An 18680-nucleotide genomic window follows, 5' to 3' on the forward strand; every position below is an offset into this window, starting at 1 on the left:
AACCTCTTGCTTTGGTAAAAAAGAATAAGAGATTGAGGCAAATCCAACGTGCCGTTTGTAGCCAAGCCAGTCAAGCCAAGCGGGAGCTTCAGCCCAAACTCAATGCTTCAGCTGCTGCAGCGCCTGTGGGAGTCTGTTTTCGTCGATTTTCGTGCACAAGTCCACCTTCGCTGAAATAGAACTATGGTACGTGAAGGCATTTTCGACAAGTTTTGCCTTTTACCTGGCCTTTAAGCATTGTTTCCTACTGTACCTTAGCTCTTGAATGTTTTCACCTCATGCTGTTGTTTTGCAGAATTCGATGACCACTCTTAAAATGAAGCTCAAGGAGCTAGAAGAGGTCGAAAAGGAAGTTGCAGCGGCTCTGCAAAGCGCAGGTAACCACTGATGCTGTAAGATGTTATCTACGCAGGCCTGGTGGGACTTTCTCTCATCCATGCGTCTTCTAGTAATGTCCCAGAAAGGATTGCCCATCCTCATTTATTATTGCGTGAGCATTAGATGGGCATGTCGGCACGTTAACGCAATGCTGCGTTGAATCAACCGACCTAGCGACGGAAGAGCACAGAACGAGAGTGAAGTGATCGCGTGGAGAACGCTGCCTTCGCAACGGGGTCGACGTCAAGTCGAAGCGCGCCGCGCCACCTGCCTCTGCATGGTCTCGACGGACCCCGGGACTCCCGCCACAGCTTGTATGCGTTGTAGAATCGAGTGTGCAGCCAGTGCGGGGTGGAAAGACGGGAAGCTTGAGCACGGTGTGCACATCGGTCCAAGCCTCAAGTTCGCAAAGTAGAGGGGCGAGATGCTTACGCATTCTTATAAATTTACCAAAACATCTTAATTTTTGTTTTGCAGGTTCTCTTCAATGCGACGTACTCGCATAGAATCAGCAGTTCGTCAGCGTAATCTTCCAGTTTCGACACTTGCAATCCTATCTTTCAGGGTGCAGTTTTCATCAGTACAAGAAGAATGTGCGACACATGGGACGTTGCTGATGCATTTGGCGTGTTGTGTAGTTTTAGGTCTAAGGGGACGGAAGGTTATTTTCTTCTAAATAAATGTGCCTGCATTGGTGCCACAGGGGAACGGAATCTCGCCCTAATTCTCCTCCGCCTATCCCGTTGCAGGTCAGGCGTGCTTGGAACTCAGCCGGGAAAAGCCCAGCCTGAAACAAGTGGAGTCGAACACATCAAGCTTTCTCACTACGCTGCAAAACGTTGAGGCTGCTTTGACAAAGCACATACTCTATCTCACACAAGTTTCCACAGGTACGTTACTGAGCGCTTGGGGGAATTTTAAAGGCTTATGTGGGCCGTTTGGGGTATCACACTTTTCTCTGTGCTTATCTACAAGTGCGCCGAGTGCCTTTGTAATGTCCCTTACGAACGCCTTTGCACATGTGTGCAAAGTTGCTGTTAAAAAGCAGTGGTCAGGGAAAAATGTTTTTGTTTTTGATAGTGAAAAAATTATTTCTGTGAACAATCTAGGGCTTTCAGTCTTACAAAATTTAAGATTTTGTCAAATTCGGGGTACTTTGAATTTTTTTGTGAACAAATTTGTTAGTAAAACCATTAATGTGTATGCACACACCGTGGATGACGTGGAACATAAGGCTTGTTACATCTGTGAATTTCTACAAACAGTAACTGCATTCATGATGCCATCTGTGGCCTGAGCATGCAAGCACTGAGACAGCGTTTCACGGTAGGAACGGCGCTGATTTCCTCCATGAACGGCATGCAAAGGTGGGACTCACGGAGAAAAGGCGTAACAACAGTGCAGACAGTACTGGCATTAAATAAAATTTCAATCTTCATACAGTGTTGAACTATGGTCGCATACAGTGGGCCTGTTTGATTTATGAGCATTCTGGCAGCCCAGTCTTAACAGGCGTTCTTAACTAAATGGACGCAGGGGAAGCGGGGGGGGGGCTCGCCAGTTAGAAGTTGCATCAGGAATACATAGCTCAAGTGCCTCGGTGTACACCGCAAAGCAAAAATTTAAGAAACAGGCAAGCCCAACCACAACAGCAACTTTGTTTCTGTCGTCTGCCACAGTTTCACTTCAAAATTGTCGGATGAACTAAGACGCACTATCTCTGCCTTTGTCGACGCACTCGATACGGAGGGGTTTATTCCTCAAGCTGAAAGCAAGCGTGACAGTTACACCTATAATAACACGGATAGGCGGGCTAGTTGGTTTGACATCTTAACGGTAACTTTTGCGCACTCGCTTGTCTTCATGTCACCTTTTTCTGTGACCCCGTATCGAGTGCGCAAAAGTTACCATTAAGCTACACCTACTCATTTCGGCAGACCTTTGCCATCGCTAGACATCCATTCCTTTTCAAGCGCTATCGACTTGCGAAATTGTCACGGTCCCTGGGACGACTTTTTTTTTTTTTTTTTTTTTTTCCCCTCGATGGGGCATTCCACACTTACCGCTTTGTTTGCATCTTTTCCTGGGTCGTTTCTCAGATACTTATACGCACCAACTGAAAGGGGACTTGTGCCTCAAACCAAATTTGAAGTTCTTCTGATGCACTTTCCGACGCTGTTTCTGAGAGGCAGCCGGCACAGTTTGCAGGCGCACACACACAAAAAAAATTCATTGAAAGGCTTCACTAACGGGCATTCTATGGTCGTGCAGAAGAACAAGTACCTGAATTAACAAAAACATGCATGCTTCCGTGTAACATCAGAATGCTGCCTTCATCTACCGAGTTGAAAAGTATTAGCCTTCTTTAACACACTCAACCGAAAATGAGTGGCAGCTGAAGTGGGAAGCTGTCGTCTTTCATCATACTTTCTTGATAAAAAGCAAAGTGGCGTGTTGCAACGAAAACATGCTGCATCAAAAGACAAAAGTTTTAATAAAAAGTAATTATGGGCTTGCAAAGTTAAGTTGCACATCTAAGGTCATCTTAAAATTCAAAAGAACTGAACAATTCTGCGATATCATATTGAAACTGGCTGCACGGCATGATTTAGTCTCCTTTTGTCGTCTGCTAACAGCATAGTCTGCTAGCTTTCAGACCCTGGCAGTTATGGCAGCCTGCGGGGAGCCAGGGATTTCTTGACTCGAGAAAGGCAATCTGGCGCTGCCGTAAGTGACGCAAAGAGCTGCTCGAAAAGAAAGAATGACTAGCTCTTGCCTGTGGCAGCCCACGGGGAGCCACAAGTGGAAAATCAAACAGGCTCAGTGTGTTATATCGATAAATGCTCGTCTTCTAAAAATTTTTCCTGAGCTAACCGTTCCTTCGTTCATGCTCAAACTTTGTGTGTTTGCAACCAAGAACGAAGTTGGCACTTACTTTTTTATTTAGAGAACAAATAAAAACATTTCACCTATGGGAACCCTGCGGGGGCTGTCTTGGTAATCTTGACTGCTGTTGAGTGCTGCCACCTCGGGCATCCACAGCAAAACATGCGATGGCCCACAGACCTGCTGCGAACCAGCACCACGTGTTGTTCTTGTGGTGCACAGGCCCCTTGTGGGGTTTGTGTGCCTTCAGCCCCACCCATGTTCATGACCGGGGGTCCTCACCTTGCAGTGCAACCACACGAGGGCTCAAGTTATGCTGCACAGAAGGTGTTCCACATGGCTCTACACCGGCTGGAGCATGCCCGCTCACGCATGAACGAACTCGAGCGCCTGCGTCACCAGCAGCAGCAGGAGCAGCCCGCACAACAGCCAGACTCCTAGGACGCCTGTGGCACTGGCCACCTGGCAGAGACTGCAGCTGTGCATGGAGCGAACTGGGGCCGCCACTATCGCTTGGTGTGCGTCACCTTATTGTTTTTCCCCACCAGTGAATTGGTGACAGTGGGGGAAAACAAAGGAATGATCTGAAAAACCTTTGTAAAAATAAAGACATCACCTTTGATTTTTTTTTTATCATGTTGCTGCACGGACATTGGTCAGCAGCAAATGAAACTAACATTTGGGTACGTTCGGGTGCAATGGCTTTATTATTAAAAGTGAAATTGTGCCATTACATGACATCTCTGGCACGGATTCCCAAAGTTTGTGTTCATTTTCTAGATTGTTGTCCTTGTGGTATGTACAAATGATTTCAATACAAGGCATAGGTATAACAATCAGCCCAAATCTAATTTCATAAGGTGCATCAAGAATACACAAGCCGACCATTTTTCCGGACTCCGAAAATTCAGACTTGCTGGATATTTCAGACTTTCCCAAGGAACCACCAGTTGTCCCATAGGAAAATGACTCACGGATATTTCGGACTGCTTTTTTATTCGGACTATTTTTCTTTCCCCTCCAGGTCTGAAAAATCGGTCGGCTTCTGTACTAAGAAAAGCAGCCACTCAATACTGCAGGTTGAGAGCAGATGACAAACCAGGGCTTTTTTTTTTTTTTTTTTTTCCTATCTCCAAGAAGTAAAATTGATGCAAGAGAGGAGCCGTACAACTCATTTCATGAAATGGACCTTCATGCAGCCACTGAATTCATCTGACACTTGGTTGTGCAAGTTACTGAAAAAAACAAGCACGCATTTGAACTAAACCTCGGCACAAGCGTGTGCACCACTCTGAGCAGCTTTGGGGCTCAACCCGCAGCGTGCATAGGTTGAATGGCTTCAAGAATCATGGGGCAGTGTCCTTCTTTTCAGCCTGAAAATATTTCAAACGAATGCAATATTGTTGCAATAGCTGGCATGGTGGCTGCAAATGGGGCCAAATGGGCGCAGTGTTTTGAGCAAAGCTTATTACTTCAGGTCAAACCCAGGAAGCGGCTCATTTCTCGTAACATCAACCTTACCTTCCAGCTTAGCAAAGTCGAGCCAGTGCATTGGAAGCATCTAATCACTCGTTCACTCCTAGGAAAGCGGTGGATAAGGGACAGAGTATGGGCAGGCTCAGCCAAGGTCTGCGCTTTTGCAATGAAAGTGTATTTGCTCGTTCGTTCCAAGAGGAGAGAGAGCAAGGGCTGTATTCTCAGTCCCCCCCCCCCCTCCACTCCATTTGCTCCCTCCACTCAGCTGAGGGGGGGATTCCGCAATGCCTATGCATGGGGAAATCGATTTCAAGGATCTCCCCGACCGGAGGCTCGAGTGGTGGAGGAACTCGCAATACCAGGGTAAGGGTGCGTGCCACAAGAATAAAACTTGCTCACACCTGTCGCCTTGTTGAAGTGAAGCTTTCTATGCCTCGCTGGTGGCGTTGAATGCAAAAACAGTGCAGAAAAGCCAACTTTACACAATGGGAGGGCACATGATGATGACGCTGAAATGCGGAGCTTTCTTCGGAAAGGGAAAAAAAAAGATTGGTGCAGCTTGCACTAGTGGTGCAAGGCTGGAGAAACAGCAGAGCTGGCAACCCCTCCCCCTTTGTTGGATACCTGGCTGTTGCACCTCGCATGGATTTCCGAACTTGCCGCTGAAAGTTCTCCATCACTGGCAGGTCCGGATCATTTTGTCCGCAGGTTTTCACATCCCTCCCAAAGTCAACCATGTTAGCACGTACTAGAACCAATGGCAACTGGCTTCGTGAACTCGGCACCTGTGCTGCCCATTTCAGGCGCGAACGCGCATGAACTGGCGAGAAGAGCATTTTACGCCACGATCACTGGGCAAAGTGTTCTCAAAGTTCGAGCTGGCCGACGCCAGGCACTCCTCACAAGTCTCTCTCTCTCTCTCTCTCTCTCTCTCTCTCTCTCTCTCTCTCTCTCTCTCTCTCTCTCTCTCTCTCTCTCTCTCTCTCTCTCTCTCTCTCTCTCTCTCTCTCTCTCTCTCTCTCTCTCTCCCCTCTCTCTCTCCCCTCTCTCTCTCTCTCTCTCTCTCTTTTGCTAACTCCTTATGTGGCGCTAGCCTGTCCGACACTGGGTGCTCCTTATGAGGCGCCGCTCATGTGCACTCAGTCTTTTTTCTTTGTATTGTGTTCTGGTAACGCAATAGGGCGGAACTAAAAGCTTAGACAGCTCTGGTGTTGAAAAGTGCTTCCCATGGTGAGAATCGAACCTGGGTACTTTGCGTTATGAAGCCGACATTTATGTGACTGCGCCATTCCAACACGGTCGAAGCAGTTTGGATTTTGTATATTGACTCAGGTTGCATGGAAGAAAGCTTCGCGTTTTAACCATCTCTCTTAATTACGGCTTGGATTTTTTTCTGTCACCTCCATGTCCTGTGCTAAACAGCTTCACTGGCCATCCACCTTGACAGAGTGAAATTGCTCCATTTTTTTTTTTGCCATCTATCAGAGATAAACTGAGGCCCTAGAGCTTCACCAACGTTTCGTTTTAACCAATGCAGTACACAATGAAGCCACAAATGACTGACAAATTCAGTCCAGTGCCCCATTAACACCCCCAATCTGTTGTTGAAGTCTGAGCAGCACATATATTTTGACGTGAAAGCCTTAAATGCAGAAAAAACACGTTTGGATCATTCGAAAGATTGACTCGTAAGAATCATACTGACACCACTTTTAATGCACATTTCGCTAAAATAAGCTACTTAATTAGGAAAAAAAGGAAATGTCCATGCGACCCACTAGCTTATTTCCCGCAACAGAAGCTATGATGTCATATATGCCCAGCTGTGCGATTGGCTGAGGCCAGCAAACGCAAATTAGGCACTGCTTATAAGCTTGCCAAACGAGCTGTTTGCGCTTAAATGTAATGCATATTCATTTTACAGCAGTAAGGATGGTGGGGTAAACAATAAAGGTTACGGAATTACCCGTAAACATAGAAGTACCGATTTGCACTGCCGTTGGTACTGGGCGCACTATGCTTGTTTTAACTGCACAGCACTTCGCCGCTTTGGAGTTGTCTTACTTGACACTGGCCGATTGGCGAAAGTGATGTCTTACGGGGCTCTGTTTGTCAAGCATACCCCATGTTTCACGAAACGATTACTTTCTACGGTAACAGAAACAAGCCAGGTGCAAATACAGTCAAAAACAAAGCAACGGCGGACAACGGCCCACGGCTCAGTATGGCAGCACCATCTGGGAGGACTGATGGTAAGCAAGGCTGCAGAGCCTAATGACGCACTGGCAGTTCGTTTGAATATCCGTCCTCATGACTTCATGGCAGGCGTCACAGAAACATCATTTGGTGGGAGGATCAAAATTTTAACCTAAATTGATTAGTTTCTCAGTGAATATGGCATGTTTGCTGCCAGACAAGCGCTGGGGGCACTATAAAACACGAAATCTTGCGAATAAAAAAAGCTTGTATTGTGTTTGCATGGCCTCTTTAAATGGCTCATTAGTATCTGAAACAACAAAACAACTCCTTGGGAGGCATTCCATAGCACAAGGCATTCCACAGCACGAGCAGTGGCAAGAGGTGGCCATCCATGCCAGTACATTGCAGATGACGGGTGCAGTAGAGCAAACAAAAGCCACTATTGTCGTCAACTCTTCCATTGCATGGTAGCAGGAACAAGCGACAGCACAATGCATAGGAGAGAGAACAAAGCCGTCAGAAAGCACATTGGTGGGTGACAAGCAAGGTGTCTCAAGCGGCAAGATTACAAACTCCTTTGACAATGCTAGGCATCTCGGGTGTTCTAATTGGACAGTCGTGCTCTAACATTCACAATCCATAAAAAAATGGTTAGGAGTCCTTGGAGTTTTTCCGGTGCTGTATAGACCATAGCTCTATACTGTGACCATGGTAAGCCACATTGTTGGAGACTACTGAGGCTTCAGTTTCGTCCTGTCCTGATGATATTGGTGCTACCTAGTATGTGATCTGCACACAAGGCCAAAAACACCACACAATGCTCACAAAACACACATTGCATGTGTCTTTTGCAATTCAGCCATTCCTTCCCAATTCCTGCAGAATCGCAGACTGTCAGCAAGCCCCACAGTCCAAGTGGGAATGTTTCTTCAAAGGAGAGGTGACTGCCGGGGTACCGCCAGTGCAGTTCCTTTCCAGCTGCGTACCACTCGCTCGGCACAGGACACGCATAGGCTTGCTCCTATTCTACGCCTTTCTTATAAGAGCATGATGTTGGAGTTGAGACACATAATTCAAAAATGCATTTGTGTGAGGGAAAACACTGCTAGAACTGTCAGTCTACACGTGCAACATGAACAAAATCGGTCCTTTACACCCGGCTGCCGGGAGGCTGCTAGAGATTCTAGCTGGAGTCGCTGTCCTCCGAGAGCTGCGGCTCCTGCAGCTTGGCCCTCTTGGCAGGGGCCAGCTTTCCCAGGGCCTTGGTGAGCCGCTTACTCGGGAACAGCTTGGGCTTCAGGGGCGCCTGGTAGGCCTCCAGGTACTGGTCCATGCGCGTCTGCAGCAGAGGACAGGGGCCACTTACAACCACCAAGAAGGGTTGCCTCCTTTGCAAGGGAACCACCCAGAACGGCAACAGCTCTGCTTTTCCATCACACACTGGTGCACCGCTCCTGGCTTCAAGGGAAAAGTTGTCTCTACATGACCACCATGATGCATCTGAGGTCATCATCATGACCTATGTTAACTAATCGGGGGATGACCGAGCCACTCTTCACAAATCATCTTAATCCTGACTCGTTATTTAACCCTTACAAGTGCTCCTCACTGCATGTATGCCTTTTCAGGTTACTAGAGTCAACTTCAGCAATTGTGCATGCAGGCTCATGGCACTGTCACAGTGGGACTGTCAGGTGGTTTAATGCACCGAGACTACAGTCACAAAAACCAAGCATACTGTAATTGTAAAGGAGTCCTAAAAAATTCAAACTGTGAGCATTTAACACACTCAGGCAACACCTGGGCGATGAGGCACGCTGCAGGGGAGAGCTCCGAATTTATTTTGACCATCTGACAATCTTTAACGTGTTCCAGTCTCAACACATGGACGTCATTTTTTATCCAAATCAGCCCTGTCTACATCTCAAGCAGCCCTCCCGGGCAGAATCGAACTTGTGTCCTTAGGTTCGGCAGCACGTCCAGCCACTGAGCAACCGAGACAGGTATAAGGAGTTAACTTATTCCCTCCCTTCTTTTTTTTGCGAATTCATACCAACGTTTTTAACCATACAGTTTCAATTAGGCAGCAGAAAAGGGCCCATTCCTTGTGCACGAGAACACTGTGCACTGCAGCAGTGTTGTTAATTGAAACACTGCATAAGAAGCCCTATAACAAAGAATGGGACTCGGCACTCGCCTGCTTCTGTTTGATGCCCATCCTCTTAAGCACTGGCAGCAGCAGGTCATCCAGCTTTTCCCTGCTCCAGCCCAGCTTTTGGCTAGCATACGTACAGCACCACGCGTTAAGGAAAAGAAGACCTCGCAGCCCCACACATCAGGCCACCCATTCAACGTGCGCACAGTTCCCTTATCCACAAAGTGTCCATGCTACCCAGCAGTTTCTAGACTCGCCTTTTGCTCGAGCTGCCTATCGGGTGTCACCTCAAAAGAAGCTGACACGGGATTAAGTGGTGCAAAAATTGGCACGTGACAAAGGGAGTGCCAATGCGAAAGACAAGGGGCCGGCCACAAAGGGATATGTGCGCAGGGCGTCGAGGTCCGGGGTGCCCCAGGAAAAGGCCTCGCGGGACTCGTCCACGGTGGGCTCCAGGTAGGCCTGCACCACCCGGCCGCTGGGGAAGCCCGGCTCCAGGGACAGCCGGACCAGGTGGGAGCGCGTCTTGCTCCCGGGCACCACCTTCTCCTCCTTGGCCTGCTCCAGCCACGTCCTAAGGGTGGCCACGCGTGCACAAGCTTAGGTACCCCCTTCTTCAGCGACACAAATACTCACGAGCCCAGCTTTCCATCACCTCTTAACTCCCCCATGCTACTTCTTGGTACCTATTGCCACCAGTCAGCATGACAAGCTCTTCCTCTCGAGCTAAATGCCCCAGGATGTCTTTGAAAGATGCAAGTTCACGGGGTGCCCTTGGGGGGGACTCAGTACTTTATTCCAACAAACAAACAGGTCCGACACGAGACAGCAACAATGTCGCGAATGGTGCAAGAACAGTTTCAGATTATTAAAATCAATTACTGAACTGCACATTGTCATATGGAGAACAGAACGCATATTTAACTCTTCACTCGTCCAATCAAGTACTAGTTGAAATTGCATTCCCTTTTGTGTGTGGTTTCTGTGGATAGGCAACAAATCAATTACTGAACTGCACATTGTCCTATGGAGAACAGAACGCATATTTAACTCTTCACTTGTCCAATCAAGTACTAGTTGAAATTGCATTCCCTTTTGTGTGTGGTTTCTGTGGATAGGCAACAAATCAATTACTGAACTGCACATTGTCATATGGAGAACAGAACGCATATTTAACTCTTCACTCGTCCAATCAAGTACTAGTTGAAATTGCATTCCCTTGTGTGTGTGGTTTCTGTGGATAGGCAAGCAGAAAAATTCTGAACACATCTTGCAGAGGGAAATGAGGCACACCATCCTTTAAAGCATGCCATCTGCACCTGCATATAAATCACACCCCAAAATGCTCACAAAGAAAAACAAAAAAATATTCCCGCATACTATTCCCTGCATATAAAACCGCAAGAAGTAACATTTACGGCGTTACATTGAGTGTGCAAATAGCTGCAGTAAAACCACACTTTCTGCTTTTAGCAGTATGTCAGATGGAATGATGGAGGAGAGAGACTGCAATGAGGGATGTGATGATGCATGCATTATCACACAGCATGCATTGCAGCGAAGCTGCATGCACGAAAATAGGGTGTACTGGCTTAATTATGCAAAGAGTATTCGCCGTGACAGATCATTGATGCCTCTCATTTTAAATAATTTTAAACAGCTTGTCTATGAAATGACTGGCAGTGGTAGATTTCTATTATTCCCAGCCCCTTGATGAGCATCTTTCCATGAATGCTGGCCCTCACAATAGAAGAAAACATTTTAAAACTGTGACCACAGGCATTTCTAGAACTGTGTGAATTTACAAAAAGGAATTTTTATGCTATCTGTTTCATGCTATAGCCGATTGCAGCTCAAGAGCAACAATAGAATGTTTTGTACGTTGAGTGTGCTGCAATCAAGTGGAAATAGGGGAAGTTTGTTAAACAAGAAAAGAGCATAAAAAGAGGGAGTGGAGCATAGAGTTAACGTACAGCGCACTAACACACCAGATAGTCCTAGATTTTGCATTATAAAAGAAACAGCTGGCTGAAGAAACCACTTTGAATTTTGTGCTGCTTATCTGCCCTGGGCCTCAGTCCAACACTGCCTAAAAATAACAAGTTTCAGTCATCATGTTGCACGACTTGTGGTCAAGCAGTGGTCATTTTCAGAGTACCTCGAACATGGTGAGCACATGAAACTGACCGAAAATGCTCGAGAAGTTCCACAGCGTCGTCCCCCTTGAACTCGCTGATCACCTCCATGGCTGTGACAGGACCCACGCCATTGACCCCTGTCGTGTAGTCGCTGCCGCACAGCAGGGCAAATGCCACCAGCTTTTGACGGTCGAGCCCTGGGCCAACGGAGGGAGCCAGAAATTGCCAAGGGACCCACGCACAGCACACGGCGGCTCATGAGAGCGTGCACCCGCAACAGTGGGGCTGGGCTGATGCCGCAAAGCAAGAGACGCGAGCGAGGTTGCTTCCTAAAGGTGCAAACCTACAAGCATTGTAACAACTCAGCTTGAATGGCCAGGCTACGGTGCGCAAACGTATCACGTCGAGGTTAAATTTTAGTGGTCCCAGCCTAACGCAAGAGATCAGTGGTGACTGTCCCGTTGGCACCACAAACCAAAAGAGCTTAGCAAACCTCTGCTCCTAGACAGCACGATAGATAGTTCCCAAATAGTGCTGGATTTCTTGTGGCCAGTTCAAGGACTGCCCTCGCAACAGGAATCTCTGCTACAATGTATGCCTCTAAGTCCTAAATTTTTAAGCAAACCAACGAGTGTGCAATATTTTTCAACCTGCCCATACTGCTATCCACCGAAAGCTGTGCTTTTGTTTTGCAGTACATCCCTTGCTCTTCACCACGAATAATTTTGATGCAAAACATTAAATATAACGACAGCAGCACCATAAACTTCATAAGGACACCGCCGGTTTTCTTGCTGTCATCTCTGAACTCCAGAACTACGCGCGATCCAGTAAAATTAGCATTAAACAAGCAAGTTGTTCAGCAAAGGGTGGGAAAGCGTGCTTCTAAAATTAATCAACGGCTCTGGCTGAGAGCTGCGTCACACTAGAGTGAACAGGCACTAGTTTCTGGCCGTGCGCTGCGCAGCCATTCTCAGTGCACCCGTGGCGCTCAGGCACCTCTCCTGAGATGGGGCCCTGCCGTGGACGGAGAGAAGGGACACACCCACCGAACTGTGTGGCCAGGTCGCGCAGCAGGAAGCGGGTGGGCCGCTGGTCGGCCCGGAAGAGGTGGCGATACACGCACTGTGCCCCAAAGAGCCAGGCATCGCTGTCGTCCGTCACCGTGCCATGGCTGAGGCCCTGCTGCTCCAGCCAGGCACACTGGGCCTCCGCCTCCCCGGGGCTCACCACATACGGCTGGCCCAGCAGCGCCAGCAGCTCCTGCACCCGCCCAACAGAACACACAAGCCAGCCAGGCTCTCTCACCAGAGCAGGGGCAATGCAGACAGTACCTCCAGATCGACATTCACACTCAGACCACCGTGACTGGGACGCATAACTGAGAGGCCACTAAGCATTTTCCCACCAGTCGATCGAGTGGTGGTGAAATCTCATTTTCTCGCTTCTCAAAGTCACCATCACCAACGGCTCTATTTTTGTTCAGTATGCAGCTGTTAAAGGGGACCAGAGGAGCAGAGACATCTGCAGTTCTGCCAAAACCTGATGAGGCGAAGGGTGTCTTCATGTCTGGAGTGAAAAACGGCAGGATGGCAAGCCTTATTTCATATTACAAGGTCCCTGGCCAAAACAGCAAGGGCTACACCTTTTGCGGCAATAGAAAAACAAAAATGGGCAGAGTGTTTCTTTGCAAAACATGCATTCAGAGGACAGGAAAGCACACAGGGGGACGCTTTGAGCAGTACCACATGCTGCCCAATTATAACTGAAAAATTTGGGCATGTGAAGGGAAGCCAAAACATAAGCATCCTACACACTGTTTTTGCACTGCTGCTGTTTTTGTTTTTATAGCAATGGAAACTGGTAAAACAGTTTTAGACCATAATGGATATAAAGTGGATAAACATCCTTGGATCGCAATTGGTTAAGAGCTTAAAAGGAGCAAACTCGATGCTGGGCAAGTTGGTATAGCATCATAAAGAAAAACACCGCATGCAAATGGACAAGATACAATGGAAGAGGCACAACACAAAACTTGTGTTGCGCCTCCTTCATTCTGTCTCGTTCATATACGGGCTGCGTTTTTCCTAAGAGCTCAAGTGAAGCACTATTTTACAATGTTCTGAATATTTTTAGATATTCAGAACGTTACTTCAGCCAGAAGTTACTCCTTTTAAATACATCTGCTCTCAAGGTCTATACATGCATGTTTCACTAAAAATTACTGTTAATGCTTGTAAAAAGGTCACCACAACTACAGTACATAAGCATTTAACTAAGCTACTTCACCTATGCCTCTATGAGCACAAGGGAACAAATGCCCATACTACCCGCCGCGGTGGCTCAGTGGCTAAGGCCCAGAATCTTTGCAAATCACTCTAGTGTCCCCTTAAATTTGTGCCTGACAGCTAAATTACTTAAGCAGGGTTCGGCAGCATTTTTTTTTTTTTTTCCACACCCGCCACGGTGGCTCAGTGGCTAAGGCATTGCGCTGCTGCGTATGAGGTCGCGGGTTCGATTCCCGGCCGCGGCGGCCGCTTTTCTGACGGAGGCGAAAAGCAAAAACGCCCGTGTGTACGAGATTTCGGCGCACGTTAAAGATCTCCAGGTGGTCAAAATTAATCCGGAGCCCTCCACTACGGCGCGCCTCATCGCCTGCGTTGCGTCGGCGCGTTAAACCTTACAATCAATCAAATGCCCATACTGCCAGAATCGTATACTGCGGCCACTAGATGCATAGATGAAATGCATACAAATGTCCTAGAGCAGAGTACATCTTACAATTACGTGTGCACGGGCGGAAATTCGTACAATGATAAACAGGGGTCAGCCCTGAACCACTAGAGGTGAGCAAGATTAAGACAGCGTGCCAGCACGAAGCTATCTGAAGTTGCTGTCCAGTGTTTTCTCACCTGACACTCCTTAACCAACATGTCGTTGATGCTGGCTGCATGGCGTGCTTGACGGGCAGCCTCTTGCTCCAACTCCTCCTCCCTCATGCACAGCTCCCGTTCCTGCAACCAGCGCACAACTGCAGAAGAGCCCAGCCCAGCTAATACCCTGCACGGGAAGCCAAACAATCTAAAAAAACTGGTTGGCTCACCTCTTCGGCCGTTCTCGGCGGCTTCCAGAAGCTGTCAGAGCTGCTGGGGGCAGGTTCCCCCTTCTGCTCCGACAGTGAAGCTTGAATGGCAGCAAGCAGTTCAGGATCTTTCTCTTCTTCATCGTCATCTGACAGCACTTGTGCACTGCTGGTATCGTCCAATGCTTCACTTTCCCCAGTCACCTCCAAAATATCTGCCCTCTCGTCCTGTGATCCTGACCAATTAGATGCAACGCTGCTGTCCTCCTGGTCGGCAGCCGCGTCCGGCAGTTTTGTGGGCGGGCTGTTCTGGTCCGGTTCCTTTTCGTCATTACGTGCAGCTGCCAGATCCATTATGGCAGCTTCGCACCCATCATCTGAAGGTTTTGGCAAAGGGGAAGAACTTCTAAGCACGGTCACAGGGTTGTCAGTCATGCCACTGTCCAATTTCTCCTCTCTCGAATTAGGTGCGCCGCTGGGTAGCTGAGCGGTTTTTGCTACAGTCGTTTGAAGTACTTTTTCAGCCTGCTTCCTAATTTCACTGCTATTCGTGTTGCTGCTGGCGTCTTCTTTTGGTTCATCTTGTTCCGACCTAAAGTCAACCACCCGCTTAACAGGCGGCTGAGAAGATTCAGTGGAGGCTTCAGAGGTCTGCAAGGATGTGCAATTCTTGTTTGGAGCAGAGCTGTCTGCTGACGCAGCCTTCTGGGGAGAGCACTCTTCAGCCAACCACTTTAGAACAGCAGGATCTTGAACTGACAGGGCTGGGCCAGAACTGGGGGCACGGCTGGTCCCAGCACTGTCCTTTTCCTTCGGTGTGACGGCTGGGTTCCTCCAATCTTTCACTGGGCTTTGATCTAGAAGCAATACAGCAAGAATTTCACGGCATAAAATTGTGGCTCCACAGAAAGCAAGAGAAATAACACAGCCATAGAAAGCACGTATTTTAAAGCACACGCACTATGGTCTCACTGCTCTCAGATCAGAAGGTTGCCCACGTTTCTTTCAGAGTCAGCAGCTCGGTACTTCTTGCATAGGCATTGTTATCAAGCACACAAGCTAGGAGAGAGAAGGCTCCCGTTCTTTGTTTTTATTATGGTGGCAAGCACAAACGCTGACATCGTGAATATAAAATACAGAAAACACGTGCATTGTAAGTGACAGCTTGAGCACAGTGACACAACCAAACTGGTGAAACTTGAAAGTCAACTGCAATAAAATAATTACCCTAGCAAAAAGGAAGTGTAGTTATAAAGAAGGTGCTCCCCATTGTGAGACATTTGATCCAGCAGAGCCAGAGCGAGAGACAGTGCTAGCTACAACAAAACGCTGCTGATGTCTTGAGCATGTCTTACGATTGCTGACATTGTTAACACTGAAAGTACCAAAGTCTGGGGGACCTCACTGCTAGAGAGTTTTGTGCTTTAAATGTAGCTAGGGGTCATCGCTTAGCCATATACTCGTCCATCAAACAAGTGGACACTGTAGCAGCAACAAGGAGGGAGGCCACCATCAAGTGTGCCACCCTCCCGGGAAACAGGCCACGAGGTGCATTGGCACAAACAGAACACTGGGAACGAATCTGGAGTGCCCTCGGGCCCGGTACCTTGGGCGGCCTCCGCGGGTGGCGGCGGCTCGGGAGGGCGGGTGCTGAGCATCACCTGGTGGGTGCCTGGCTGGGAGGCCACGCGGCTGACCTGTGCCTCGGCCGACCAGAAGAGCGGCTCGGGGCGCATCTCCCGCCGAGCCTCCTCAGCCCGCTGCTGCAGGCTGCGCTTGTGCAGCAGGCCCTGCAGCTGGAACGCTGAGAACGCCTCCGAGTCCTGACGGGGAGGGGGAGGCTGGGCTGACTCACCGCCCATTTCCTAGCCCGGTCCCTATGACATCACAGGTCCGCGTATTTCCAAACGCTTCGCTGCACAGAGCACCCACGTGACATGATGCAGAATGTAATTACATGCCGTCATTGGCTGTGCCCCAAACCTAAAGCAACCTAAAACATACCAAATCACTATATATTAACAAAAACAGCACGTAGATTTGTGTTTAGAAAAAAAAAAACTTAGAAAAAAAAAATGCTTGATAGACCTGCTGGGGCTCGAACCCAAGCCGTCAGCACCGGTACTCAATACTCTACATCAAGGCCACAGAGACCGAACGGTAGGCTCTTTTTAGCAGGCGCTCAAAAGAGTAGCGCGCGCAGTGACATCACACATCACGTGGGTGCCCTGTGCAGCGAAGCGTTTGGAAACACGCCACAGGTCCTTCTTGTACGATAGGTGGCCACCAACCAAGGCTGCCAACCCGACTGTGCGATTTCAGTGGCGCTTCTAGTTTCATTTGATCGTACTCCTTGATTGCTAACATGTAGTTGGCACACTAACATAACTGTTTTCAGGCGAAGCTTGCATTGGCTAACTTGCACCATCAGTAGTGCCGTACGCCAAAATTCCGGCAAAGCCAACTTTATCCACATGCTCTAATGACAATGATGATGATGATGTCCTTGAAGTGTTCGGCGCTTACTTACTCGAGGGATTGGTCAGAGATAGAGTGTTGACTGTTCTGTGCCGATGTCGGAGATTATAGATTGAACTGACATGCTCTTTGTTTGCAGCTCTCGCTCGTCATTTGCACTTGGTGCAGGTGCATGCACACAAGTTTCGCACCTTATCACGCCACAGTGGGACTCAATCAGCTTCGCTCACACCACACCACTCACAGATGAGGTCATTCGCTCTCATCGGGCAGTTCACCATCTAGTACAGCATGGTTGCGTGTGGTTCTAAATGAGAAAGTTTCGCTGTTTTAGCATTCATTATTCTGTCACTGTCGACATTGTGGAGCACAAAATAGTTTTTCAATATTTACTGTCTTTTTCCGGCTACAAAAATGTCTTTCAGGGCTGGATACAGTTGAGTACCAAAGGCCAGTCCTTTTGAATTAACCAAGCACCTTGCTTCACAGCCCTTTCAAAAAAAAACTGCAGCAATAACGTAACAGACGCAACATCAGAAGAAGCAGCACATACTGTGCACAGTACGACGACATGTGAAGTAAACAAACAGACCAGACAATGATGCCAAGGCCTTAGAAAGTGTGGAAGGCGAGTTGGTTAGATGTCATGGGGTTAACCAACAACGAATACGATGCAGAAAGGGGAACACAAAACAAGTCAATCTTGCACTTGTCCCGTGTTCCCGTCTCCACTTTCTTAATTTTCTTGCTGCTTACCATAGTGAAGCGCACAGAGGACACAGCCAGGTCGTTCAGGCACACAAAATGACCACGCAAAATAAAACATAAAGCACCGACAAGAACATAAGTGAGGGCTAAACAGTGTGGCATGCAAGGTTTGATGCTCTAGGGACAGTTCTCAACACCTGATATTGAGCCATGAATGAAACTGTCGTTGAAACTGTGGTCAAACACCAACCATCAAACAGCCCTTGATTTCTGTGGCTATGGTGACCCTGACATAATACTGCTGTGAACGGAGACAGTGCTGAGCAGTGCATGTTTAGAGACATAGCAAGCAAAGGAGCACCTCAATGATTGACCAAGTGTTAACCTTTGGTAGCAATGGGCCTTGAGTTGGTCAGTCGTGCATTGCAAGTCCCACCTGGGTGGCGTGGCTATTTGCTCAAGAGTGTGAGAATTGTAGTAGCCTGCAATAGTCCCCAATCCCCGAGGCGCGGCGCAAAGGCACGAAAGGAAGGTGCCTGTCTCTCTTGTTGCAACCTTCCCACAGAACCAGTGTGATCAGGGATACCGTAAAGGCCTAGCAAGGGAGGATCCTTTCGTGTATTAGAGCAGGCCACTTGCCTTTCCCTGTCCACCCTCGTACAGCCTTCTTGCCTTTCTTGGTGACCGAGCGACACGCCAGACAGAGAGCAATATAGTTGAACCCCGTCATAACGACGCTCGGACAGCAAATTAGTTTGTTATATCTGATATTCGTTGTAACAGTAGAAGTAAAAGTCGGCTCTAACAAATTGAAAATCTGGCTCACACAAAAATATTTGATACAGAAATGCATTTTTAGGCTTGGAATCCACTATTAAACAAGGTAACCCTTACCTTTCTCCTTGTTGCATTTCAACCTCAATGAACCAGAACAAGAGTACATGAAATTACAACAGAACAAAGTTAACTTGACAAAACAGGCCTACGTCCTTATTTATTGGATGAAGGATGTGATCTTCGTCTGATGGCTACTCACAGCACTGAGTAGGATTAAGTTTTCCTCAGTGTCTACGAACAAAAAATCCATTATACTTCTGCAGTTTCGGACAATGGTTCTTTTTTTTTTTTTCCAAGTAGCTTCTCAGATTCCTGGTCAAATATTTCTTCGCTATGTCGTGCG

The 18680-nt window shown here is 47.9% G+C and overlaps 2 protein-coding genes across 2 annotated transcripts in view; one reads left to right on the forward strand and one right to left on the reverse strand.

Moving 5' to 3' along the window:
• The first annotated feature begins 87 nt into the window (after positions 1 to 87).
• Positions 88 to 3886, forward strand: Med11 (mediator complex subunit 11). Its single transcript, XM_077700441.1, has 4 exons — positions 88 to 186; positions 296 to 377; positions 1128 to 1268; positions 3554 to 3886. The coding sequence occupies exons 1-4, from the start codon at positions 184 to 186 to the stop codon at positions 3703 to 3705; spliced, it is 378 nt and encodes a 125-aa protein (XP_077556567.1). The 5' UTR covers positions 88 to 183; the 3' UTR covers positions 3706 to 3886.
• A 66-nt stretch (positions 3887 to 3952) lies between these two features.
• The window catches only part of Mus201 (rad2 superfamily protein mus201), a 19916-nt gene continuing 5188 nt past the window's right edge, over positions 3953 to 18680 (reverse strand). Inside the window, exons 5-12 of the mRNA XM_077700439.1 lie at positions 15921 to 16137; positions 14336 to 15171; positions 14145 to 14246; positions 12282 to 12495; positions 11282 to 11429; positions 9480 to 9668; positions 9137 to 9227; positions 3953 to 8278 (exon numbers count right to left, since the gene is read on the reverse strand). Of these exons, the coding sequence (XP_077556565.1) occupies positions 8123 to 8278; positions 9137 to 9227; positions 9480 to 9668; positions 11282 to 11429; positions 12282 to 12495; positions 14145 to 14246; positions 14336 to 15171; positions 15921 to 16137 (1953 nt within the window). The 3' untranslated portion in view covers positions 3953 to 8122. The remainder of the gene's footprint in view (positions 8279 to 9136; positions 9228 to 9479; positions 9669 to 11281; positions 11430 to 12281; positions 12496 to 14144; positions 14247 to 14335; positions 15172 to 15920; positions 16138 to 18680) is intronic.

This window comes from Haemaphysalis longicornis, unplaced genomic scaffold (assembly GCF_048455015.1).
Source record: "Haemaphysalis longicornis isolate Haplotype H1 unplaced genomic scaffold, Haemaphysalis longicornis Haplotype H1 scaffold_2, whole genome shotgun sequence".
Lineage (NCBI taxonomy): Eukaryota > Metazoa > Arthropoda > Arachnida > Ixodida > Ixodidae > Haemaphysalis > Haemaphysalis longicornis.